General features: G+C 46.5%; 1 protein-coding gene across 3 annotated transcripts in view; it reads right to left on the bottom strand.

The window, feature by feature from the left end:
- ppp3cb (protein phosphatase 3, catalytic subunit, beta isozyme) overlaps positions 1-20,398 on the bottom strand; it is a 42,587-nt gene that overhangs the window by 12,862 nt on the left and 9,327 nt on the right. For 2 of the 3 annotated variants that reach the window (XM_071399384.1, XM_071399385.1), the window contains exons 2-5: positions 13,924-14,124; positions 8,056-8,180; positions 6,470-6,581; positions 4,772-4,917 (exon numbers count right to left, since the gene is read on the bottom strand). In XM_071399384.1, the coding sequence (XP_071255485.1) occupies positions 4,772-4,917; positions 6,470-6,581; positions 8,056-8,180; positions 13,924-14,124 (584 nt within the window). Of the gene's footprint in view, positions 1-4,771; positions 4,918-6,469; positions 6,582-8,055; positions 8,181-13,506; positions 13,540-13,923; positions 14,125-20,398 lie in introns of those variants that run through there. The other variant, XM_071399386.1, reaches the window with a different exon arrangement.

Genomic DNA, 20,398 nt, shown 5'->3' with positions numbered 1-20,398 from the left:
TTGAGCATGAAAAACCCAGCAGCATTGCAGTTCCTGACACACTCAAACAAGTGCGCCTGGCACCTACTACCATACCTCATTCAAAGACCCTTAAATATTTTGTCTTGCCCATTCACCCTCTGAATGGCACACATACACAATCCAAGTCTCAATTGTCTGAAGGCTTATAAATCCTTCATTAACCTGATTCCTCCCCTTCATCTACACTGATTGAAGTGGATTTAACAGTTTACATCAATAAGGGATCATAGCTTTCACCTAGAATCACCTGGTCAGTCTATGTCATGGAAAGACCACTGTTCTTAATGTTTTGTACACTCAGTGTACATTAATACATAAATATATAGATGCATATAGATGTATAGAAACAGTCCATTCGGAAAGTATTCAGACCCCTTGACTTTTTATATATTTTGTTACGTTACAGTCTTATTCTAAAATTGATTAAATAGTTTTTCCCCCCCTCATCAATCTGCACACAATACCCCATAATGACAAAGCAAAAACAGGTTTTTAGAAATTGTCCAGAAGCCACTCCTGCGTTGTCTTGGCTAAGGGCTTAGGGTCGTTGTCCTGTTGGAAGGTGAACCTTCACCCCAGTCTGAGGTCCTGAGCTCTCTGGAGCAGGTTTTCGTCAAGGAAATCTCTGTACTTTGCTCCGTTCATCTTCCCCTCGATCCTGACTAGTCTCCCAGTCCCTACTGTTGAAAAACATCCCCAAGCATGATGCTGCCACCATCATGCTTCACCGTAGGGATGGTGCCAGGTTTCCTCCAGACGTGACGTTTGGCATTCAGGCCAAAGAGTTCAATCTTGGTTTCATCAGACCAGAGAATCTTGTTCCTCATGGTCTGAGAGTCTTTAGGTGCCTTTTGGCAAACTCCAAGCGGGCTGTCATGTGCCTTTTACTGAGGAGTGGCTTCTGTCTGGCCACTCTACCATCAAGGCCTTATTGGTGGAGTGCTGCAGAGATAGTTGTCCTTCTGGAAGGTTCTCCCATCTCCCCAGAGGAACTCTGGAGCTCTGTCAGAGTGACCATCGGGTTCTTGGTCACCTCCCTGACCAAGGCCCTTCTCCCACGATTGCTCAGTTTGACCAGGCGACCAGCTCTAGGAAGAGTCTTGGTGGTTCCAAAATTCTTCCGTTTAAGAATGATGGAGGCCATTGTGTTCTTGTAGACCTTCAATGCTACAGAAATGTTTTGGTACTCTTCCCCAGATCTGTGCCTCGACACAATCCTGTCTCTGAGCTCTACGGACAATTCCTTCGACCTCATGGCTTGGTTTTTGCTCTGACATGGAATGTCAACTGTGAGACCTTATATAGACAGGTGGGTGCTTTTCAAAATCATGTCCAATCAATTGAATTTACCACAGGTGGACTCCAACCAAGTTGTAGAAACATTTCAAGGATGATCAATGGAAACAGGATGCACCTGAGCTCAATTTCGAGTCTCATAGCAAAAGGTCTGAATTTTTATGTAAATAAGGTATTTCAGTTTTTTTTTTTTTATAAATTAGCAAACATTTCTAAAAACCTGTTTTCGTGTTGTCATTATGGGGTATTGTGTGTAGATTGCTGAGGATTTGTTTGTATTTAATCCATTTTAGAATAAGGCTGTAACGTACGTTTTTGGGGGGAAAAGTCAAAGGGTCTGAATACTTTCTGAATGAACTGTACATGGAATAAAATCTTATAACCAGAACACTCAGAAATGAAGAAGGTAGTTCTTTAAATCTCCCAACTGGACCACAGAAAAAACAGAATACACAGAGAGTGAGAGAGATAAAGAGACAGAAAGAGAGAGAGATATGAGACAGAGAGAGAGCGGCTGAGAGAGAGATATGAGATAGAGCGATAGAGAGATATGAGACAGAGAGAGAGATATGAGAGATGAGAGAAAGAGATATGAGACAGAGAGAGATATGAGACAGAGAGAGAGAGAGATATGAGATAGAGAGATAGAGAGATATGAGACACAGAGAGAGAGATATGAGACAGAGAGAGATATGAGACAGAGAAATAGAGAGATATGAGAGATGAGAGAAAGAGATATGAGACAGAGAGAGATATGAGACAGAGAGAGAGAGAGATATGAGATAGAGAGATAGAGAGATATGAGACACAGAGAGAGAGATATGAGACAGAGAGAGATATGAGACAGAGAAATAGAGAGATATGAGACAGAGAGACAGAGATGAGACAGAGATAGAGCAATATGAGACAGAGAGAGAGAGAGAGAGAGATGAGACAGAGAGAGAGATATGAGACAGAGAGAGAGATATGAGACAGAGAGAGAGATATGAGACAGAGAGAGAGATATGAGACAGATAGAGAGAGATATGAGACAGAGAGAGAGATATGAGACAGAGAGAGAGATATGAGACAGAGAGTGAGAGTGAGAAATGAGAGAGAGAGATATGAGATAGAGAGAGAGAGATGAGAGAGATATGAGAGAGAGCGAGAGAGATATGAGACAGAGTGCGAGAGAGATATGAGACAGAGAGAGAGAGAGATATGAGACAGAGAGAGAGAGAGATATGAGACAGAGAGAGAGAGCGAGTGATGAGAGAGATATGAGACAGCGAGAGAGAGCGAGTGATGAGAGAGATATAAGACAGAGAGAGAGAGATATGAGACAGAGAGCGAGAGAGATATGAGACAGAGAGCGAGAGAGATATGAGACAGACAGAGAGAGAGAGAGAGAGAGAGAGAGAGAGAGAGAGAGAGAGAGAGAGAGAGAGAGAGAGAGAGAGAGAGAGAGAGAGAGAGAGAGAGAGAGAGAGAGAGAGAGAGAGAGAGAGAGAGAGAGAGAGAGAGAGAGAGAGAGGGAGAGAGAGATAGAGAGATATGAGACAGAGCGAGAGATAGAAAGTGAGACCAAAACAAAGTAAAAGTATTTTCATGCTTTGTTGATTTCAAAAAAGCCTTTAACTCAATTTGGCATGAGGGTCTGCTATACAAATTGATGGAAAGCGGTGTTGGGGGGGGGAAACACACAACATTATAAAATCCATGTACACGAACAACAAGTGTGCGGTTAAAATTGGCAAAAAACACACACATTTCTTTCCACAGGGCCGTGGGGTGAGACAGGGATGCAGCTTAAGCCCCACCCTCTTCAACATATATATCAATGAATTGCTGAGGGCACTACAACAGTCTGCAGCACCCGGCCTCACCCTACTAGAATCTGAAGTCAAATGTCTACTGTTTGCTGATGATCTGGTGCTTCTGTCCCCAACCAAGGAGGGCCTACAGGAGCACCTAGATCTTCTGAACAGATTCTGTCAGACCTGGGCCCTGACAGTAAATCTCAGTAAGACAAAAATAATGGTGTTCCAAAAAAGGCCCAGATGCCAGGACCACAAATACAAATTCCATCTCGACACCGTCGCCCTAGAGCACACAAAAAACAATACCTACCTCAACCTAAACATCAGCAACACTGGTAACTTCCACAATGCTGTGAACGATCTGAGAGACAAGGCAAGAAGGGCCTTCTAGCCAACAAAAGGAACATAAAATTAATCATGCCAATTAGGATCTGGCTAAAAAATACTTGAATCAGTTATAGAACCCATTGCCCTTTATGGTTGTGAGGTCTGGGGTCCGCTCACCAACCAATAAATCACAAAATGGGACAAACACCAAATTGAGACTCTGCCTGCAGAATTCTGCAAAAACATACTAAAAAACATGCAATGTAAAACACCAAATAATGCACGCAGAGCAGAATTAGGACGATACCCGCTAATTATCCAAATCCAGAAAAGAGCTGTTAAATTCTACAACCACCTAAAAGGAAGCAATTCCCAAATCTTCCATAACAAAGCCATCACCTACAGAGAAATAAACCTGGAGAAGAGTCCCCTAAGCAAGCTGGTCCTGGGGATCTGTTCACAAACACAAACAGATCCCACAGAGCCCAAGGACAGCAACAGCAACACAATTAGACCCAACCAAATCACAAGAAAACAAAAAGATAATTACTTGACACATTGGAAAGAATTAACCAAATAACAGAGCAAGCTGGAATAGTATCTGGCCTTAAAAAGAGAGTACATAGTGGCAGAATACCTGTTCACTGTGACTGACCCAAACTTAAGAAAAGCTTTGACTATATACAGACTCAGTGAGCATAACCTTGTTATTGAGAGAGGCCGCCTTAGGCAAAACTGGCTCTCAAGAGAAGACAGACTATATGCACACTGCCCACAAAATGAGGTGGAAACTGAGCTGCACTTCCTAACTTCCTGCCAAATGTATGACCATATTAGAGACCCATATTTCCCTCAGATTAAACAGACCCACAAAGAATTTGAAAACCAATACAATTTTGATTAACTCCCATATCTACTGGGTGAAATGCCACAGTGTGCCATCACAGCAGCAAGATTGGTGACATGTTGCCAGGTCAAAGAGAGAGAGAGAGAGACAGAGAGAGACAGAGAGAGAGAGAGAGAGAGAGAGAGAGAGAGAGAGAGAGAGAGAGAGAGAGAGAGAGAGACAGAGAGAGAGAGAGAGAGAGAGAGAGAGAGAGAGAGAGAGAGAGAGAGAGAGAGAGAGAGAGAGAGAGAGAGAGAGAGAGAGAGAGAGAGAGAGAGAGAGAGATGTCATCTTGGAAACAGCAGGATGTACCGTACAGGAAGTGAAATCGAAATGAGGGTTGAATCGCCATGGTAACTAGGGCATTAACTGGAAAATATGAGGAATTGTATTTGTGTGTTATAAAAAAACATATCTAGTACAGTGGGCGTTGTTTCTGAACCTTTTTGATGTCGTCGAGCGTGTGGATCTCTGGCGAGAGCCCTCCATGGACACACAGGAACTGCTGGTTCATCAGAGCAGCCAGCGGCAGGCAGTCAAACGCATCCATACACGAGTCATACACCTGCTCAGAGTACTTTATCTTACCTGAGGAGGGGGAGGGGAGACGAGAGAGAGGAGGGGGGCAGAGAGAGAGAGAGAGGGAGTGAGAAAGGAGTGGGGGACACAGAGAAAGAGAGAGATTCAATCAAAACACCATAGTGAAGTAACCAAGCACAATAGGGCAGTAGCCAAACTTTGCTGTGTATGTGTCAATGTGTGTGTGCATGTGTGTATGTGTGTATGTGTGTGTGTATGTGTGGGTACACGTTTTACTGTATTTGTGAGTACCAGAAGTCCTCACAAGAATAGTAAACCAACTAGAATTCAGAGAAGTGAGGACATTTTGTCGGTCCTCGCTTGTAAAAAGGCTATTTTAGGTTTAGGGGTTAGGGTTAACATTAAGATTAGGGGTTAGTTGTGTGTGTGTGTGTGTGTGTGTGTGTGTGTGTGTGTGTGTGTGTGTGTGTGTGTGTGTGTGTGTGTGTGTGTGTGTGTGTGTGTGTGTGTGTGTGTGTGTGTGTGTGTGTGTGTGTGTGTGTGTGTGTGTGTACATGTGTGTGTGTGTGTGTGTGTGTGTGTGTGTGTGTGTACATGTGTGTGTGTGTGTGTGTGTGTGTGTGTGTGTGTGTGTGTGTGTGTGTGTGTGTGTGTGTGTGTGTGTGTGTGTGTGTGTGTGTACATGTGTGTGTGTGTACATGTGTGTATGTGTGTGTGTGAACATGTGTGTTTTCGTGAGTGTGTGTCAACTTCTCCATCTGCCTAGTGTGGAGAGAGCTCATTAATACCAGTTCACCAGCCTCTCTCTCTCTCTCACACACACACACACACACATAGCATATGGTAATTGAGGGCGACCACTATTCGCCATAAGCATCAGGGGAAATTAGCCTCCTCGTCCTCTGGCCAATCAAACACAGCAGACTACGTCCCTGGGCCAATCATTAAGGCCAAATTAATTTCCTACTAATCATCTGTTCTCTGACAGGCCACTGTGATCCTAAACCAGAGGAGACACAGAGGGGAGGAGACAGGGAGAGAGGGAGAGAGAGATAGTGAGAGAGAGGGAGAGAGGGAGGGAAGGAGAGAGAGAAAGAGAGAGAGGAAGAGAGAGAGGGAGAAAGGGAGGGAGAGAGAGAGAGAGAGAGAGAGAGAGAGAGAGAGAGAGAGAGAGAGAGAGAGAGAGAGAGAGAGAGAGAGAGAGAGAGAGAGAGAGAGAGAGAGAGAGAGAGAGAGAGAGAGTGTATGGAGAAGATGGAACTAGTGTTGGATGAGAAAGTAATGCGAGAGATGGAACAACATAGAAAGGAGAGATGAAAAAGTATACGAGAAAGGGAGAGAGGATAGAGTGCAACAAGATGCTAGTATGAAGGAGGGGAGAAGGGTGGAATAAGGGAGGATACAGGAAGAGAGAGAGAACAGAAAGAGGGAGAGAACAGGTAGAGGGAGGATACAGGAAGAGAGAGAGAATAGAAAGAGGGAGAGAACAGGTAGAGGGAGGATACAGGAAGAGAGAGAGAATAGAAAGAGGGAGAGAACAGGTAGAGGGAGGATACAGGAAGAGAGAGAACAGGAAGAGGGAGACACTACAAATACTCACATTCTGTTTTGAAAGTGAAATATTCTGTCAAGTGTCTACATTCATGGTTTCCCCGTAGAAGAAATAACGTCTTTGGGTAGAGGATTTTCAACGACCACAGATACAACACACACTGAGAGAGGAGAGAGAGGACACAGAAAGATCTGTTAGTAACAGTACGGCTCAGAGGAAAAGATTACCAGTTAGCTACTCACTTGACTTCAAGCTCGAAGTCCTAGTTTCAAAGCAACCTTGTTCAACACTTCCTAGTATGCAGAAAGTAGTGTGCCTCTAGGTAAATATGCAGTAGCCGGTGTGCACTAAGTAGTGTGTCCCTAGGTAGTATGCAGTAGGTATTGTGTCCCTAGGTAGTATGCAGTAGGTATTGTGTCCCTATGTAGTATGCAGTAGGTATTGTGTCCCCAGGTAGTATGCAGTAGGTATTGTGTCCCTATGTAGTATGCAGTAGGTATTGTGTCCCTATGTAGTATGCAGTAGGTATTGTGTCCCTATGTAGTATGCAGTAGGTATTGTGTCCCTATGTAGTATGCAGTAGGTATTGTGTCCCTATGTAGTATGCAGTAGGTATTGTGTCCCTAGGTAGTATGCAGTAGGTATTGTGTCCCTAGGTAGTATGCAGTAGGTATTGTGTCCCTATGTAGTATGCAGTAGGTATTGTGTCCCTATGTAGTATGCAGTAGGTATTGTGTCCCTATGTAGTATGCAGTAGGTATTGTGTCCCTATGTAGTATGCAGTAGGTATTGTGTCCCTAGGTAGTATGCAGTAGGTATTGTGTCCCTAGGTAGTATGCAGTAGGTATTGTGTCCCTATGTAGTAGGTATTGTGTCCCTAGGTAGTATGCAGTAGGTATTGTGTCCCTATGTAGTATGCAGTAGGTATTGTGTCCCTATGTAGTATGCAGTAGGTATTGTGTCCCTATGTAGTATGCAGTAGGTATTGTGTCCCTATGTAGTATGCAGTAGGTATTGTGTCCCTATGTAGTATGCAGTAGGTATTGTGTCCCTATGTAGTATGCAGTAGGTATTGTGTCCCCAGGTAGTATGCAGTAGGTATTGTGTCCCTAGGTAGTATGCAGTAGGTATTGTGTCCCTATGTAGTAGGTATTGTGTCCCTAGGTAGTATGCAGTAGGTATTGTGTCCCTATGTAGTATGCAGTAGGTATTGTGTCCCTATGTAGTATGCAGTAGGTATTGTGTCCCTAGGTAGTATACAGTAGGTATTGTGTCCCTATGTAGTATGCAGTAGGTATTGTGTCCCCAGGTAGTATGCAGTAGGTATTGTGTCCCTATGTAGTATGCAGTAGGTATTGTGTCCCCAGGTAGTATGCAGTAGGTATTGTGTCCCTATGTAATATGCAGTAGGTATTGTGTCCCCAGGTAGTATGCAGTAGTTACACTCTTAGAAAAAAAGGTGCTATCTAGAACCTTAAAGGGTTTTTCGGCTGTGCCCAGGTAGAACCCGGGGGGAAAAAGGGTTATCCTATGGGGACAGCCAAAGCACCCTTTTGGAACTTTTTTTAAAAAGAGTTTAGTGTGGACTATTGTGCTCTAGGTAGTGTGCACTAGGTACTGTCGTGTGCCCTCACCTCAATGCTGAAGTAGCCCCGGTCCACGTAGTCCCCTAGGAAGAGGTAGCGTGTCGTCGCGGGGGAACCGCCCACCTCAAACAGCTTCATCAGGTCAAAGAACTGACCGTGGACATCTCCACACACTGAAACACAATGTTGAAACAACGTTACACTCATAGAATTAGGAATTGAAATCCTTCTAGTAATTAGAAGGGTCTCTATGGTTAGACTAACATACAACCTCAAACACAACACTGTTAAACAGACAACATCAGTACTACAGAATCACATTCCTATTACTTTAGTTGCGTCTAGTTTTACTGTCATTTACAATAGATGACAACCTGCATATATTTCCAAACAGTCTCTGGAAGTGACAACAAAGTAGAAAGGTAACCAACAAGCCTTTCTCTCCTCTTTCAAGTGACTGTCGATTATCAAATCAGAAAAGCACTACTCTGACAGTGGCACTACCACCACTACACTCTCTCCTTGATGTCTGTCATATGTTCCTACAGAACAGACAGCATAAAGCGTTAGCGAGATGAAGCGTAATGGCTGCTATGTATGTGTGACTGTGTGAGTCTTTAGCCTGCCTGTGGCCTACCTACCACCTCTTCTCTCTAGGGACTAGCAGTATTTTAGCTGAAAACCAAAAAGTAGCTAGGTAGCTACCTTCTCTTCTCTCACTGTGTGTGTGGGATGTGTGCAGTCATAGAATTATCTTACAGATACCATTCGCATGCCAAAGATACCCAGTAGCTGGTTGTCTTTAAATGTGGGTTATAGGCAGCAGCACAACTCTTTTCCTTTCTCTTCATCTCTCTGAATCTCCATCCCCATATCTCTCTCCATCGGCCTCTATATCCAGCACGGTCCTATCCATCCGCCCCACTCTCCTTCTCTCTGAATCTCCATCCCCATATCTCTCTCCATCGGCCTCTAAATCCAGCACGGTCCTATCCATCCGCCCCACTCTCCTTCTCTCTGAATCTCCATCCCCATATCTCTCTCCATCGGCCTCTATATCCAGCACGGTCCTATCCATCCGCCCCACTCTCCTTCTCTCTGAATCTCCATCCCCATATCTCTCTCCATCGGCCTCTATATCCAGCACGGTCCTATCCATCCGCCCCACTCTCCTTCTCTCTGAATCTCCATCCCCATATCTCTCTCCATCGGCCTCTATATCCAGCACGGTCCTATCCATCCGCCCCACTCTCCTCCTCTCTGAATCTCCATCCCCATATCTCTCTCCATCGGCCTCTATATCCAGCACGGTCCTATCCATCCGCCCCACTCTCCTCCTCTCTGAATCTCCATCCCCATATCTCTCTCCATCGGCCTCTATATCCAGCACGGTCCTATCCATCCGCCCCACTCTCCTCCTCTCTGAATCTCCATCCCCATATCTCTCTCCATCGGCCTCTATATCCAGCACGGTCCTATCCATCCGCCCCACTCTCCTTCTCTCTGAATCTCCATCCCCATATCTCTCTCCATCGGCCTCTATATCCAGCACGGTCCTATCCATCCGCCCCACTCTCCTTCTCTCTGAATCTCCATCCCCATATCTCTCTCCATCGGCCTCTATATCCAGCACGGTCCTATCCATCCGCCCCACTCTCCTTCTCTCTGAATCTCCATCCCCATATCTCTCTCCATCGGCCTCTATATCCAGCAGGGTCCTATCCATCCGCCCCACTCTCCTTCTCTCTGAATCTCCATCCCCAAAACTCTCTCCATCGGCCTCTATATCCAGCACGGTCCTATCCATCCGCCCCAATCTCCTTCTCTCTGAATCTCCATCCCCATATCTCTCTCCATCGGCCTCTATATCCAGCACGGTCCTATCCATCCGTCCCACTCTCCTTCTCTCTGAATCTCCATCCCCATATCTCTCTCCATCGGCCTCTATATCCAGCACGGTCCTATCCATCCGCCCCACTCTCCTTCTCTCTGAATCTCCATCCCCATATCTCTCTCCATCGGCCTCTATATCCAGCACGGTCCTATCCATCCGCCCCACTCTCCTTCTCTCTGAATCTCCATCCCCATATCTCTCTCCATCGGCCTCTATATCCAGCACGGTCCTATCCATCCGCCCCACTCTCCTTCTCTCTGAATCTCCATCCCCATATCTCTCTCCATCGGCCTCTATATCCAGCACGGTCCTATCCATCCGCCCCACTCTCCTTCTCTCTGAATCTCCATCCCCATATCTCTCTCCATCGGCCTCTATATCCAGCACGGTCCTATCCATCCGCCCCACTCTCCTTCTCTCTGAATCTCCATCCCCATATCTCTCTCCATCGGCCTCTATATCCAGCACGGTCCTATCCATCCGCCCCACTCTCCTTCTCTCTGAATCTCCATCCCCATATCTCTCTCCATCGGCCTCTAAATCCAGCACGGTCCTATCCATCCGCCCCACTCTCCTTCTCTCTGAATCTCCATCCCCATATCTCTCTCCATCGGCCTCTATATCCAGCATGGTCCTATCCATCCGCCCCACTCTCCTCCTCTCTGAATCTCCATCCCCATATCTCTCTCCATCGGCCTCTATATCCAGCACGGTCCTATCCATCCGCCCCACTCTCCTTCTCTCTGAATCTCCATCCCCATATCTCTCTCCATCGGCCTCTATATCCAGCACGGTCCTATCCATCCGCCCCACTCTCCTTCTCTCTGAATCTCCATCCCCATATCTCTCTCCATCGGCCTCTATATCCAGCACGGTCCTATCCATCCGCCCCACTCTCCGTCTCTCTGAATCTCCTTCCCCATATCTCTCTCCATCGGCCTCTATATCCAGCACGGTCCTATCCATCCACACCACTCTCCTCCTCTCTGAATCTCCATCCCCATATCTCTCTCCATCGGCCTCTATATCCAGCACGGTCCTATCCATCCGCCCCACTCTCCTTCTCTCTGAATCTCCATCCCCATATCTCTCTCCATCGGCCTCTATATCCAGCACGGTCCTATCCATCCGCCCCACTCTCCTTCTCTCTGAATCTCCATCCCCATATCTCTCTCCATCGGCTTCTATATCCAGCACGGTCCTATCCATCCGCCCCAATCTCCTCCTCTCTGAATCTCCATCCCCATATCTCTCTCCATCGGCCTCTATATCCAGCACGGTCCTATCCATCCGCCCCACTCTCCTTCTCTCTGAATCTCCATCCCCATATCTCTCTCCATCGGCCTCTATATCCAGCACGGTCCTATCCATCCGCCCCACTCTCCTTCTCTCTGAATCTCCATCCCCATATCTCTCTCCATCGGCCTCTATATCCAGCACGGTCCTATCCATCCGCCCCACTCTCCTTCTCTCTGAATCTCCATCCCCATATCTCTCTCCATCGGCCTCTATATCCAGCACGGTCCTATCCATCCGCCCCACTCTCCTTCTCTCTGAATCTCCATCCCCATATCTCTCTCCATCGGCCTCTATATCCAGCACGGTCCTATCCATCCGCCCCACTCTCCTTCTCTCTGAATCTCCATCCCCATATCTCTCTCCATCGGCCTCTATATCCAGCACGGTCCTATCCATCCGCCCCACTCTCCTTCTCTCTGAATCTCCATCCCCATATCTCTCTCCACCGGCCTCTATATCCAGCACGGTCCTATCCATCCGCCCCACTCTCCTTCTCTCTGAATCTCCATCCCCATATCTCTCTCCATCGGCCTCTATATCCAGCACGGTCCTATCCATCCGCCCCACTCTCCTTCTCTCTGAACCTCCATCCCCATATCTCTCTCCATCGGCATCTATATCCAGCACGGTCCTATCCATCCGCCCCACTCTCCTTCTCTCTGAATCTCCATCCCCATATCTCTCTCCATCGGCATCTATATCCAGCACGGTCCTATCCATCCGCCCCACTCTCCTCCTCTCTGAATCTCCATCCCCACATCTCTCTCCATCGGCCTCTATATCCAGCACGGTCCTATCCATCCGCCCCACTCTCCTTCTCTCTGAATCTCCATCCCCATATCTCTCTCCATCGGCCTCTATATCCAGCACGGTCCTATCCATCCGCCCCACTCTCCTTCTCTCTGAATCTCCATCCCCATATCTCTCTCCATCGGCCTCTATATCCAGCACGGTCCTATCCATCCGCCCCACTCTCCTTCTCTCTGAATCTCCATCCCCATATCTCTCTCCATCGGCCTCTAAATCCAGCACGGTCCTATCCATCCGCCCCACTCTCCTTCTCTCTGAATCTCCATCCCCATATCTCTCTCCATCGGCCTCTATATCCAGCACGGTCCTATCCATCCGCCCCACTCTCCTTCTCTCTGAACCTCCATCCCCATATCTCTCTCCATCGGCATCTATATCCAGCACGGTCCTATCCATCCGCACCACTCTCCTCCTCTCTGAATCTCCATCCCCACATCTCTCTCCATCGGCCTCTATATCCAGCACGGTCCTATCCATCCGCCCCACTCTCCTTCTCTCTGAATCTCCATCCCCATATCTCTCTCCATCGGCCTCTATATCCAGCACGGTCCTATCCATCCGCCCCACTCTCCTTCTCTCTGAATCTCCATCCCCATATCTCTCTCCATCGGCCTCTATATCCAGCACGGTCCTATCCATCCGCCCCACTCTCCTCCTCTCTGAATCTCCATCCCCATATCTCTCTCCATCGGCCTCTATATCCAGCACGGTCCTATCCATCCGCCCCACTCTCCTCCTCTCTGAATCTCCATCCCCATATCTCTCTCCATCGGCCTCTATATCCAGCACGGTCCTATCCATCCGCCCCACTCTCCTTCTCTCTGAATCTCCATCCCCATATCTCTCTCCATCGGCCTCTATATCCAGCACGGTCCTATCCATCCGTCCCACTCTCCTTCTCTCTGAATCTCCATCCCCATATCTCTCTCCATCGGCCTCTATATCCAGCACGGTCCTATCCATCCGCCCCACTCTCCTCCTCTCTGAATCTCCATCCCCATATCTCTCTCCATCGGCCTCTATATCCAGCACGGTCCTATCCATCCGCCCCACTCTCCTCCTCTCTGAATCTCCATCCCCATATCTCTCTCCATCGGCCTCTATATCCAGCACGGTCCTATCCATCCGCCCCACTCTCCTTCTCTCTGAATCTCCATCCCCATATCTCTCTCCATCGGCCTCTATATCCAGCACGGTCCTATCCATCCGCCCCACTCTCCTTCTCTCTGAATCTCCATCCCCATATCTCTCTCCATCGGCCTCTATATCCAGCACGGTCCTATCCATCCGCCCCACTCTCCTTCTCTCTGAATCTCCATCCCCATATCTCTCTCCATCGGCCTCTATATCCAGCACGGTCCTATCCATCCGCCCCACTCTCCTCCTCTCTGAATCTCCATCCCCATATCTCTCTCCATCGGCCTCTATATCCAGCACGGTCCTATCCATCCGCCCCACTCTCCTCCTCTCCCCCTCTCCCTCCCCTCCCTCCTCACCTGTGACTGGGGCCTCTATATCCAGCATGGTCCTATCCATCCGTCCCACTCTCCTCCTCTCCCCCTCTCCCTCCTCACCTGTGACTGGGGCCTCTAGATCCAGCATGGTCCTATCCATCTGCCCCACTCCCCCTCTCCCTCCCCTCCCTCCTCACCTGTGACTGGGGCCTCTATATCCAGCATGGTCCTATCCATCTGCCCCACTCTCCTCCTCTCCCCCTCTCCCTCCCCTCCCTCATAACCTGTGACTGGGGCCTCTATATCCAGCATGGTCCTATCCATCCGCCCCACTCTCCTCCTCTCCCCCTCTCCCTCCCCTCCCTCCTCACCTGTGACTGGGGCCTCTATATCCAGCATGGTCCTATCCATCTGCCCCACTCTCCTCCTCTCCCCCTTTCCCTCCCCCTCCCTCCTCACCTGTGACTGGGGCCTCTATATCCAGCATGGTCCTCTCCTGGCGCAGGATGGCGCCTCCCTCATTGATGATACGTAGGGCCACCACCTCCTCCAGACGACCCTCCTTGGTGAGGTGGGCTTTTAGCAGGTCTACTCTGGGCTTCCCCTCACAGTCAAACACCTCCTTCATGGAGAGCCTGTGGCTCAGAGGGAAGGGGACCGCTAGGAAGAGGAGAGGAATGGGAGAAGGCGGAAAAGGGAGAGGGAGATTGATGGAGAGAGAAATGGGGGAGAGATAGGGATGGAGAGAGAGATGGGAATGGAGAGATGGGAATGGAGAGAGATATGGACGAGAGATGGGGATGAGAGAGAGATGGGGAGAGTTGGGGATGGAGAGAGATATGGGGGAGATGGGGATGGAGAGAGAGATGGGGGAGAGATGAAGATGGGGTGAGAGATGGGGGAGAGATGGGGATGGAGAGAGAGATGGGGAGAAATGGGGGAGAGATGGGGATGGAGAGAGAGAGATGGGGGAGAGATGGGGATGGAGAGATGGGGATGGAGAGAGAGATGGGGAGAGATGGGGGAGAGATGGGGATGGAGAGAGAGATGGGGGAGGGATGGGGATGGAGAGAGAGATAGGGGAGATATGGGGATGGAGAGAGAGATGGGGGATAGATGAGGGGATAAAGAGATGGGGGAGGGATTGGGATGGAGAGAAAGATGGGGGGGATGGGGATGGAGAGAGAGATGGGGAGAGATGGAGAAAAGGAAAAATAAATGTAATTCACATCATATACTGTACAGGACGCAGCAGGATACAGGGAAACTACGTTATCTGTCTATATATCTATCTATCTACCTACCTATCTACTTACCTACCTACCTACCTACCCAACTACCTACCTACCTATCTATCGACCTACCGACCTATCTATCTACCTACCTACCTACCTACCTACCTATACATATATCTACCCACCCACCCACCCACCCGTCCGTCTGTCTGTCCGTCCGTCTGTCTGTCTACCTATATATCTATATGTCTATCTACATACCTATATACTGTATCTACCTACCTACCTGGCTTGCTTCCTGCGTGTGTCTGCAATGTACATGTACTGTATGTACACAGTGTATGTGTTTGGGCAGACGGTATCGGAGCATGAGGTCTGATACCAACAAGCCATCATTCTCCGCACCTTAGCACACACCCACACAGACACACACACACATATACTGTACATTCATGCTACAAACACATCACAACTGCTGCTACCAGACTTTTTTTTCTACTGCTCAGTTTATACACTGCCCCCCATAGCACCTTTCCCTTTACATGTGTAAATATTGGACTGCAGGGCCTTCTGAAAGTATTCATACCCCTTGACTTATTTGACAATTTGTTGTGTTACAGCCTGAATTCAAAATTCAAAAGGTACACACTTTATTAGAATACTTATGAAATGCACACTGTTATATTTGGTAACAGGTGTTTATTTTACCTAGACTCCAACCCCATTCGATGCATTGAACGGATGTGGATGGAGCAAAATCTACATAAGGGTGCAAATAAAAAAACAAGCTCTGACGAAGGACTTGAGGCCGATACGTGAAGCTTAATAAAGAGTAGCGATACTAGCAAGAGCAGTGTGGGTTTCTTCTTCTTTCTTACAGCCTGAATTCAAAATGTATTAAATATTATATTTTTCTCACCCATCTACACACAATACACCATAATGACAAAGTGAAAACATGTTTTTAGAAATGTTAGCAAATTTATTGAAAATGAAATACAGAAATATCTAATTGACATAACTATTCACACCCCTGAGTCAATTAAACACTAAGGCATGAGGAGGTGTGGTATATGGCCAGTATACCATGGCTAAGGGCTGTTCTTAGGCACAACGCAACACAGAGTGCCTGGATACAGCCCTTAGCCTTGAAATTTGCCATATACCACAAACCCCTGAGGTTCCTTAATGCTATTTTCAACTTGCTACCAACGTAATTAGAGCAGTAAAAATAAATATTTTGTCATACCCATGATATACAGTCTGATATACCATGGCTGTCAGCCAATCAGCATTCAGGGCTCGAACCACCCAGTTTATAATACATGTTCGAATCACCTTTGGCAGCGATTAAAGGTGTGAGTCTTTCTTGGTAAAATGTGCACATTCTTTTTTTAAATTCTTCAAGCTCTGTCAAGTTGGTTGTTAATCATTGCTAGACAGCCATTTTCATGTCTTGCCATAGATTTTCAAGCAGATTAAAGTCAAAACTGTAAATAGGCTACTCAGAAAAATTTGTCGCCCAGTGTCTGTTGGAAAGCCGACTGAACCATGTTTTCCTCTTGGATTTTGCCGGTGCTTAGCTCTATTCCTTTTCTTTTTATCCTTAAAAACTCCCTAGTCCTTGACAATAAGCATACCCATAACCTTGATTTAGCCACCACCGTGCTTGAAATTATGGAGAATGGTACTCATTGATGTGATATGTTGGATTTGCCCCAAACATAATGCTTTGTATTTTGCAGTTTTACTTTAGGGCCTTATTGCAAACAGGATGCAAATTTTGGAATATTATTCTGTACAGCACTTTTATCAAACTCATTCAACAGAGGGCCAAGTGTCTGCGGATTTTCCCTCCAAAATTGTACTTTATTGATGAATTAAGGTCACTAATTAGTAAGGAACTCCCCTCACCTGGTTGTCTACGTCTTAACTGAGAGGAAAAACCAAAAATACCCAGACACTCGGCCCTCTGTGGATTGAGTTTGACACCCCTGCTGTACAGGTTTCCTTCTTTTCACTCTGTCATTTAGGTTAGTATTGTTGAGTAACTACAATGTTGTTGATCCATCCTCAGTTTTCTCCTATCACAGCCATTAAACTCTGTAACTGTTTTAAAGTCACCATTGGCCTCATGGTGAAATCTCTGAGCGGTTTCCTTCCTCTCCTGCAACTGAGTTAGGAAGGACACCTGAATCTTTGTCGTGTATTGATACACCATCCAAAGTCTAATTATCAACTTCACCTTGCTCAAAGGGATATTCAACGTCTTCTTTTAATTTTTACCCATCTACCAATAGGTTTCAAGTTTCACCTTTGAATGTCACGTGCACAAGTACAGTGAAATGTCTTTCTTGCAAGCTCCCAACAATGCAGTGATCAGTGAAACGCTTTGCAAGGCATTGGAAAACCTCCCTGGTCTTTGTGGTTGAATCTGTGTTTTAAGTTCACTGCTCCAATAAGGAACCTTACAGATAATTGTATGTGTGGGGTACTGAGATAAGGTAGTCATTCAGAAATCATATTTAACACCAGTATTGCACAATGAGTATTATGTGACTTGTTAAGCACATTTTTTTATGTTGAACTTATTTAGGCTTGCCATAACAAAGGCGTTGAATACTTATTGACTCAAGACATTTCAGCTTTAAATTTTGCATTCCTTTGTACACATTTCTAAAAAAAACATAATTCCACTTTATGGAGTATTGTGTGTAGGCCATCTTTTAGTATTTCTTATTTAGTATTTCTTATTTCTTTAGTGTTGTTGCATTTTCGAGAAGTAAGCATTTCATTGGACGATGTGTACCATGCGTATCCCGTATATACGACTAATAAAACTTTAAACTTGAATGTACTGTCTGTGTTATAGGTGGCCTAACAGGCTTTATTTCTGCATAGCTATGGCTGAGCTGTCGGTCGGCACTTTGCAGCGGTGTTTCTCTTACATAATGTAGGCCCTTAGGGCACTGCTGGAGATGACTGATGAGGAGAGTGATAAAGCAAGAGCTCCCAGCTGCACGTGAGGACTCACACACACAGGCGCCAAGGCAAAAGCCCATACACACACTGAGACACGAACACACATACAGTTGAAGTCGGAAGTTTACATACACTTAGGTTGGAGTCATTAAAACTCGTTTTTCAACCACTCCACAAATTTCTTGATAACAAACTATAGTTTTGGCAAGTCGGTTAGGACATCTACTTTGTGCATGACACAAGTAATTTTTCCAACAATTGTTTACAGACAGATTATTTCACTTATAATTCACTGTATCACAATTCCAGTGGGTCAGAAGTTAACATACACTAAGATGACTGTGCCTTTAAACAGAAAAAAATTCCAGAAAATGATATCATGGCTTTAGAAGCTTCTGATAGGCTAATTGACATCACTTTAGTCAATTGGAGGTGTACCTGTGGATGTATTTCAAGGCCTACCTTCAAACTCAGTGCCTCTTTGCTTGACATCATGGGAAAGTGTAAAGAAATCAACCAAGACCTCAGAAAAAAAGTCTGGTTCATCCTTGGGAGCAATTTCCAAATGCCTGAAGGTACCACGTTCATCTGTACAAACAATAGTAAGCAAGTATAAACACCATGGGACCACGCAGCTGTCATAGTGCTCAGGAAGGAGACGTGTTCTGTCTCCTAGAGATTAACGTACTTTGGTGCGAAAAGTGCAAATCAATCTCAGAACAACAGCAAAGGACCTTGTGAAGATGCTGGAGGAAACAGGTACAAAGTATCTATATCCACAGTAAAACGAGTCCTATATTGACAAAACCTGAAAGGCCGCTCAGCGAGGAAAAAGCCACTGCTCCAAAACCGCCATTAAAAAAAGCCAGACTACGGTTTGCAACTGCACATGGGGACAAAGATCGTACTTTTTGGAGAAATGTCCTCTGGTCTGATGAAACAAAAATAGAACTGTTTGGCCATAATGACCATCGTTATGTTTGGAGGAAAAAGGGGGACGCTTGCAAGTCGAAGAACACCATCCCAACCGTGAAGCACGGGGGTGGCAGCATCATGTTGTGGGGGTTAAATGTCAGGAATTGTGAAAAACTGAGTTTAAATGTATTTGGAAGGTGTATGTAAAACTTCCAACTTCAACTGTACATCCACGTATGCACACACATACACAAACAAAGAAATACAGAGACAGAAATACACACATACAGATAAAGTTGCGGCAACACAGAAACACACTTGTGCGTGCACGCACGCACGCACACACACACACACACACACACACATAAAGGTAATGTTCTGCAGGATCTACAGAGCCTCATGAAGCCCCACCAGTGCTAACACAGATAATGGCCTAGATCAGGAAAGTAGGCCTTCTGCTCACTCTCGCTCTCTTTTTTATTTTTCTTTCTTTCTTTCCTTCTTTCTCTCTCTCTCTCTGTTTCTTTCTGCCTTCTATCCATCACCCTCTAACTGTCCCCTACTACCTCCTGACTGCCCCTATCACCTAAACCGTAAATCAGGCTAATTCATCACACACACACACACACACACACACACACACACACACACACACACACACACACACACACACACACACACACACACACACACACACACACACACACACACACACACACACACACACACACACACACACACACGGACACACACGTGCACACACACACACCATCACTTTAGGCTCCGCAGCCCCCAACTAGTCATGTGTCTCTGAGGTTTTGGGGGTATTCCACACTGTCAGAGACAGCCCGTAGCCCACTGAGCTAAAGGGCTAACCAGGTCAGGTCACTGCTCCAGGTTCACTACGGTAGGATTAGCTCTACAGGGAACTAACCCACACTGTTCTTTTACCAATACAAGGAATGTCCTGTCCAATGCACTGCCCTAGTCCCACCACCAAACTACTCTAGCCCATTATGGTATGGTATGGTATGGTTTGAGGGTGTGTGAGAGTATGTGCAAGTGAAAAAATGTGTGTGTGTGTGTGTATGTGTGTGTGTGTGTGTGTGTGTGTGTGTGTGTGTGTGTGTGTGTGTGTGTGTGTGTGTGTGTGTGTGTGTGTGTGTGTGTGTGTGTGTGTGTGTGTGTGTGTGTGTGTGTGTGTGTGTGTGTGTGTGTGTGTGTGTGTGTGTGTGTGTGTGTGTGAGTGAGTGAGTGTGTGTGTGTGTGTGTGAAAGAGACTGTGATTGTGAGAGAAGAGGAGGAGAGGGGAGGGAGGGTGGGGGGAGGGAAGAGAGGAGAGGAGAGGAGAGGAGAGGAGAGGAGAGGAGAGGAGAGGAGAGGAGAGGAGAGGAGAGGAGAGGAGAGGAGAGGAGAGGAGAGGAGAGGAGAGGAGAGGAGAGGAGAGGAGAGGAGAGGAGAGAAAAAGTAGGACAGATATTGAAGAGAATGGAGAGTTTGACAAAACGAAGTACAGTACATGGGGAAAAAAGGCTGTGTAGAATATTATATACTGGGTGGTTCGAGCACTGAATGCTGATTTACTGACAGCCGTGGTATATCAGAACGTACAGTTGAAGTCGGATATTTACATACACCTAAGCCAAATACATTTAAACTCAGTTTTTCACAATTCCTGACATTTAATCCTAGTAAAAATTCCCTGTCTTAGGTCAGTTAGGATCACCACTTGATTTTAAGAATGTGAAATGTCAGAATAATAGTAGAGAGAATGATTTATTTCAGCTTTTATTTATTTCATC

The sequence above is a fragment of the Salvelinus alpinus genome, chromosome 4 (genome assembly GCF_045679555.1).
Source record: "Salvelinus alpinus chromosome 4, SLU_Salpinus.1, whole genome shotgun sequence".
In the NCBI taxonomy this organism is placed as follows: Eukaryota; Metazoa; Chordata; class Actinopteri; order Salmoniformes; family Salmonidae; genus Salvelinus; species Salvelinus alpinus.
This window is presented reverse-complemented; position numbering and strand designations above follow the sequence as displayed.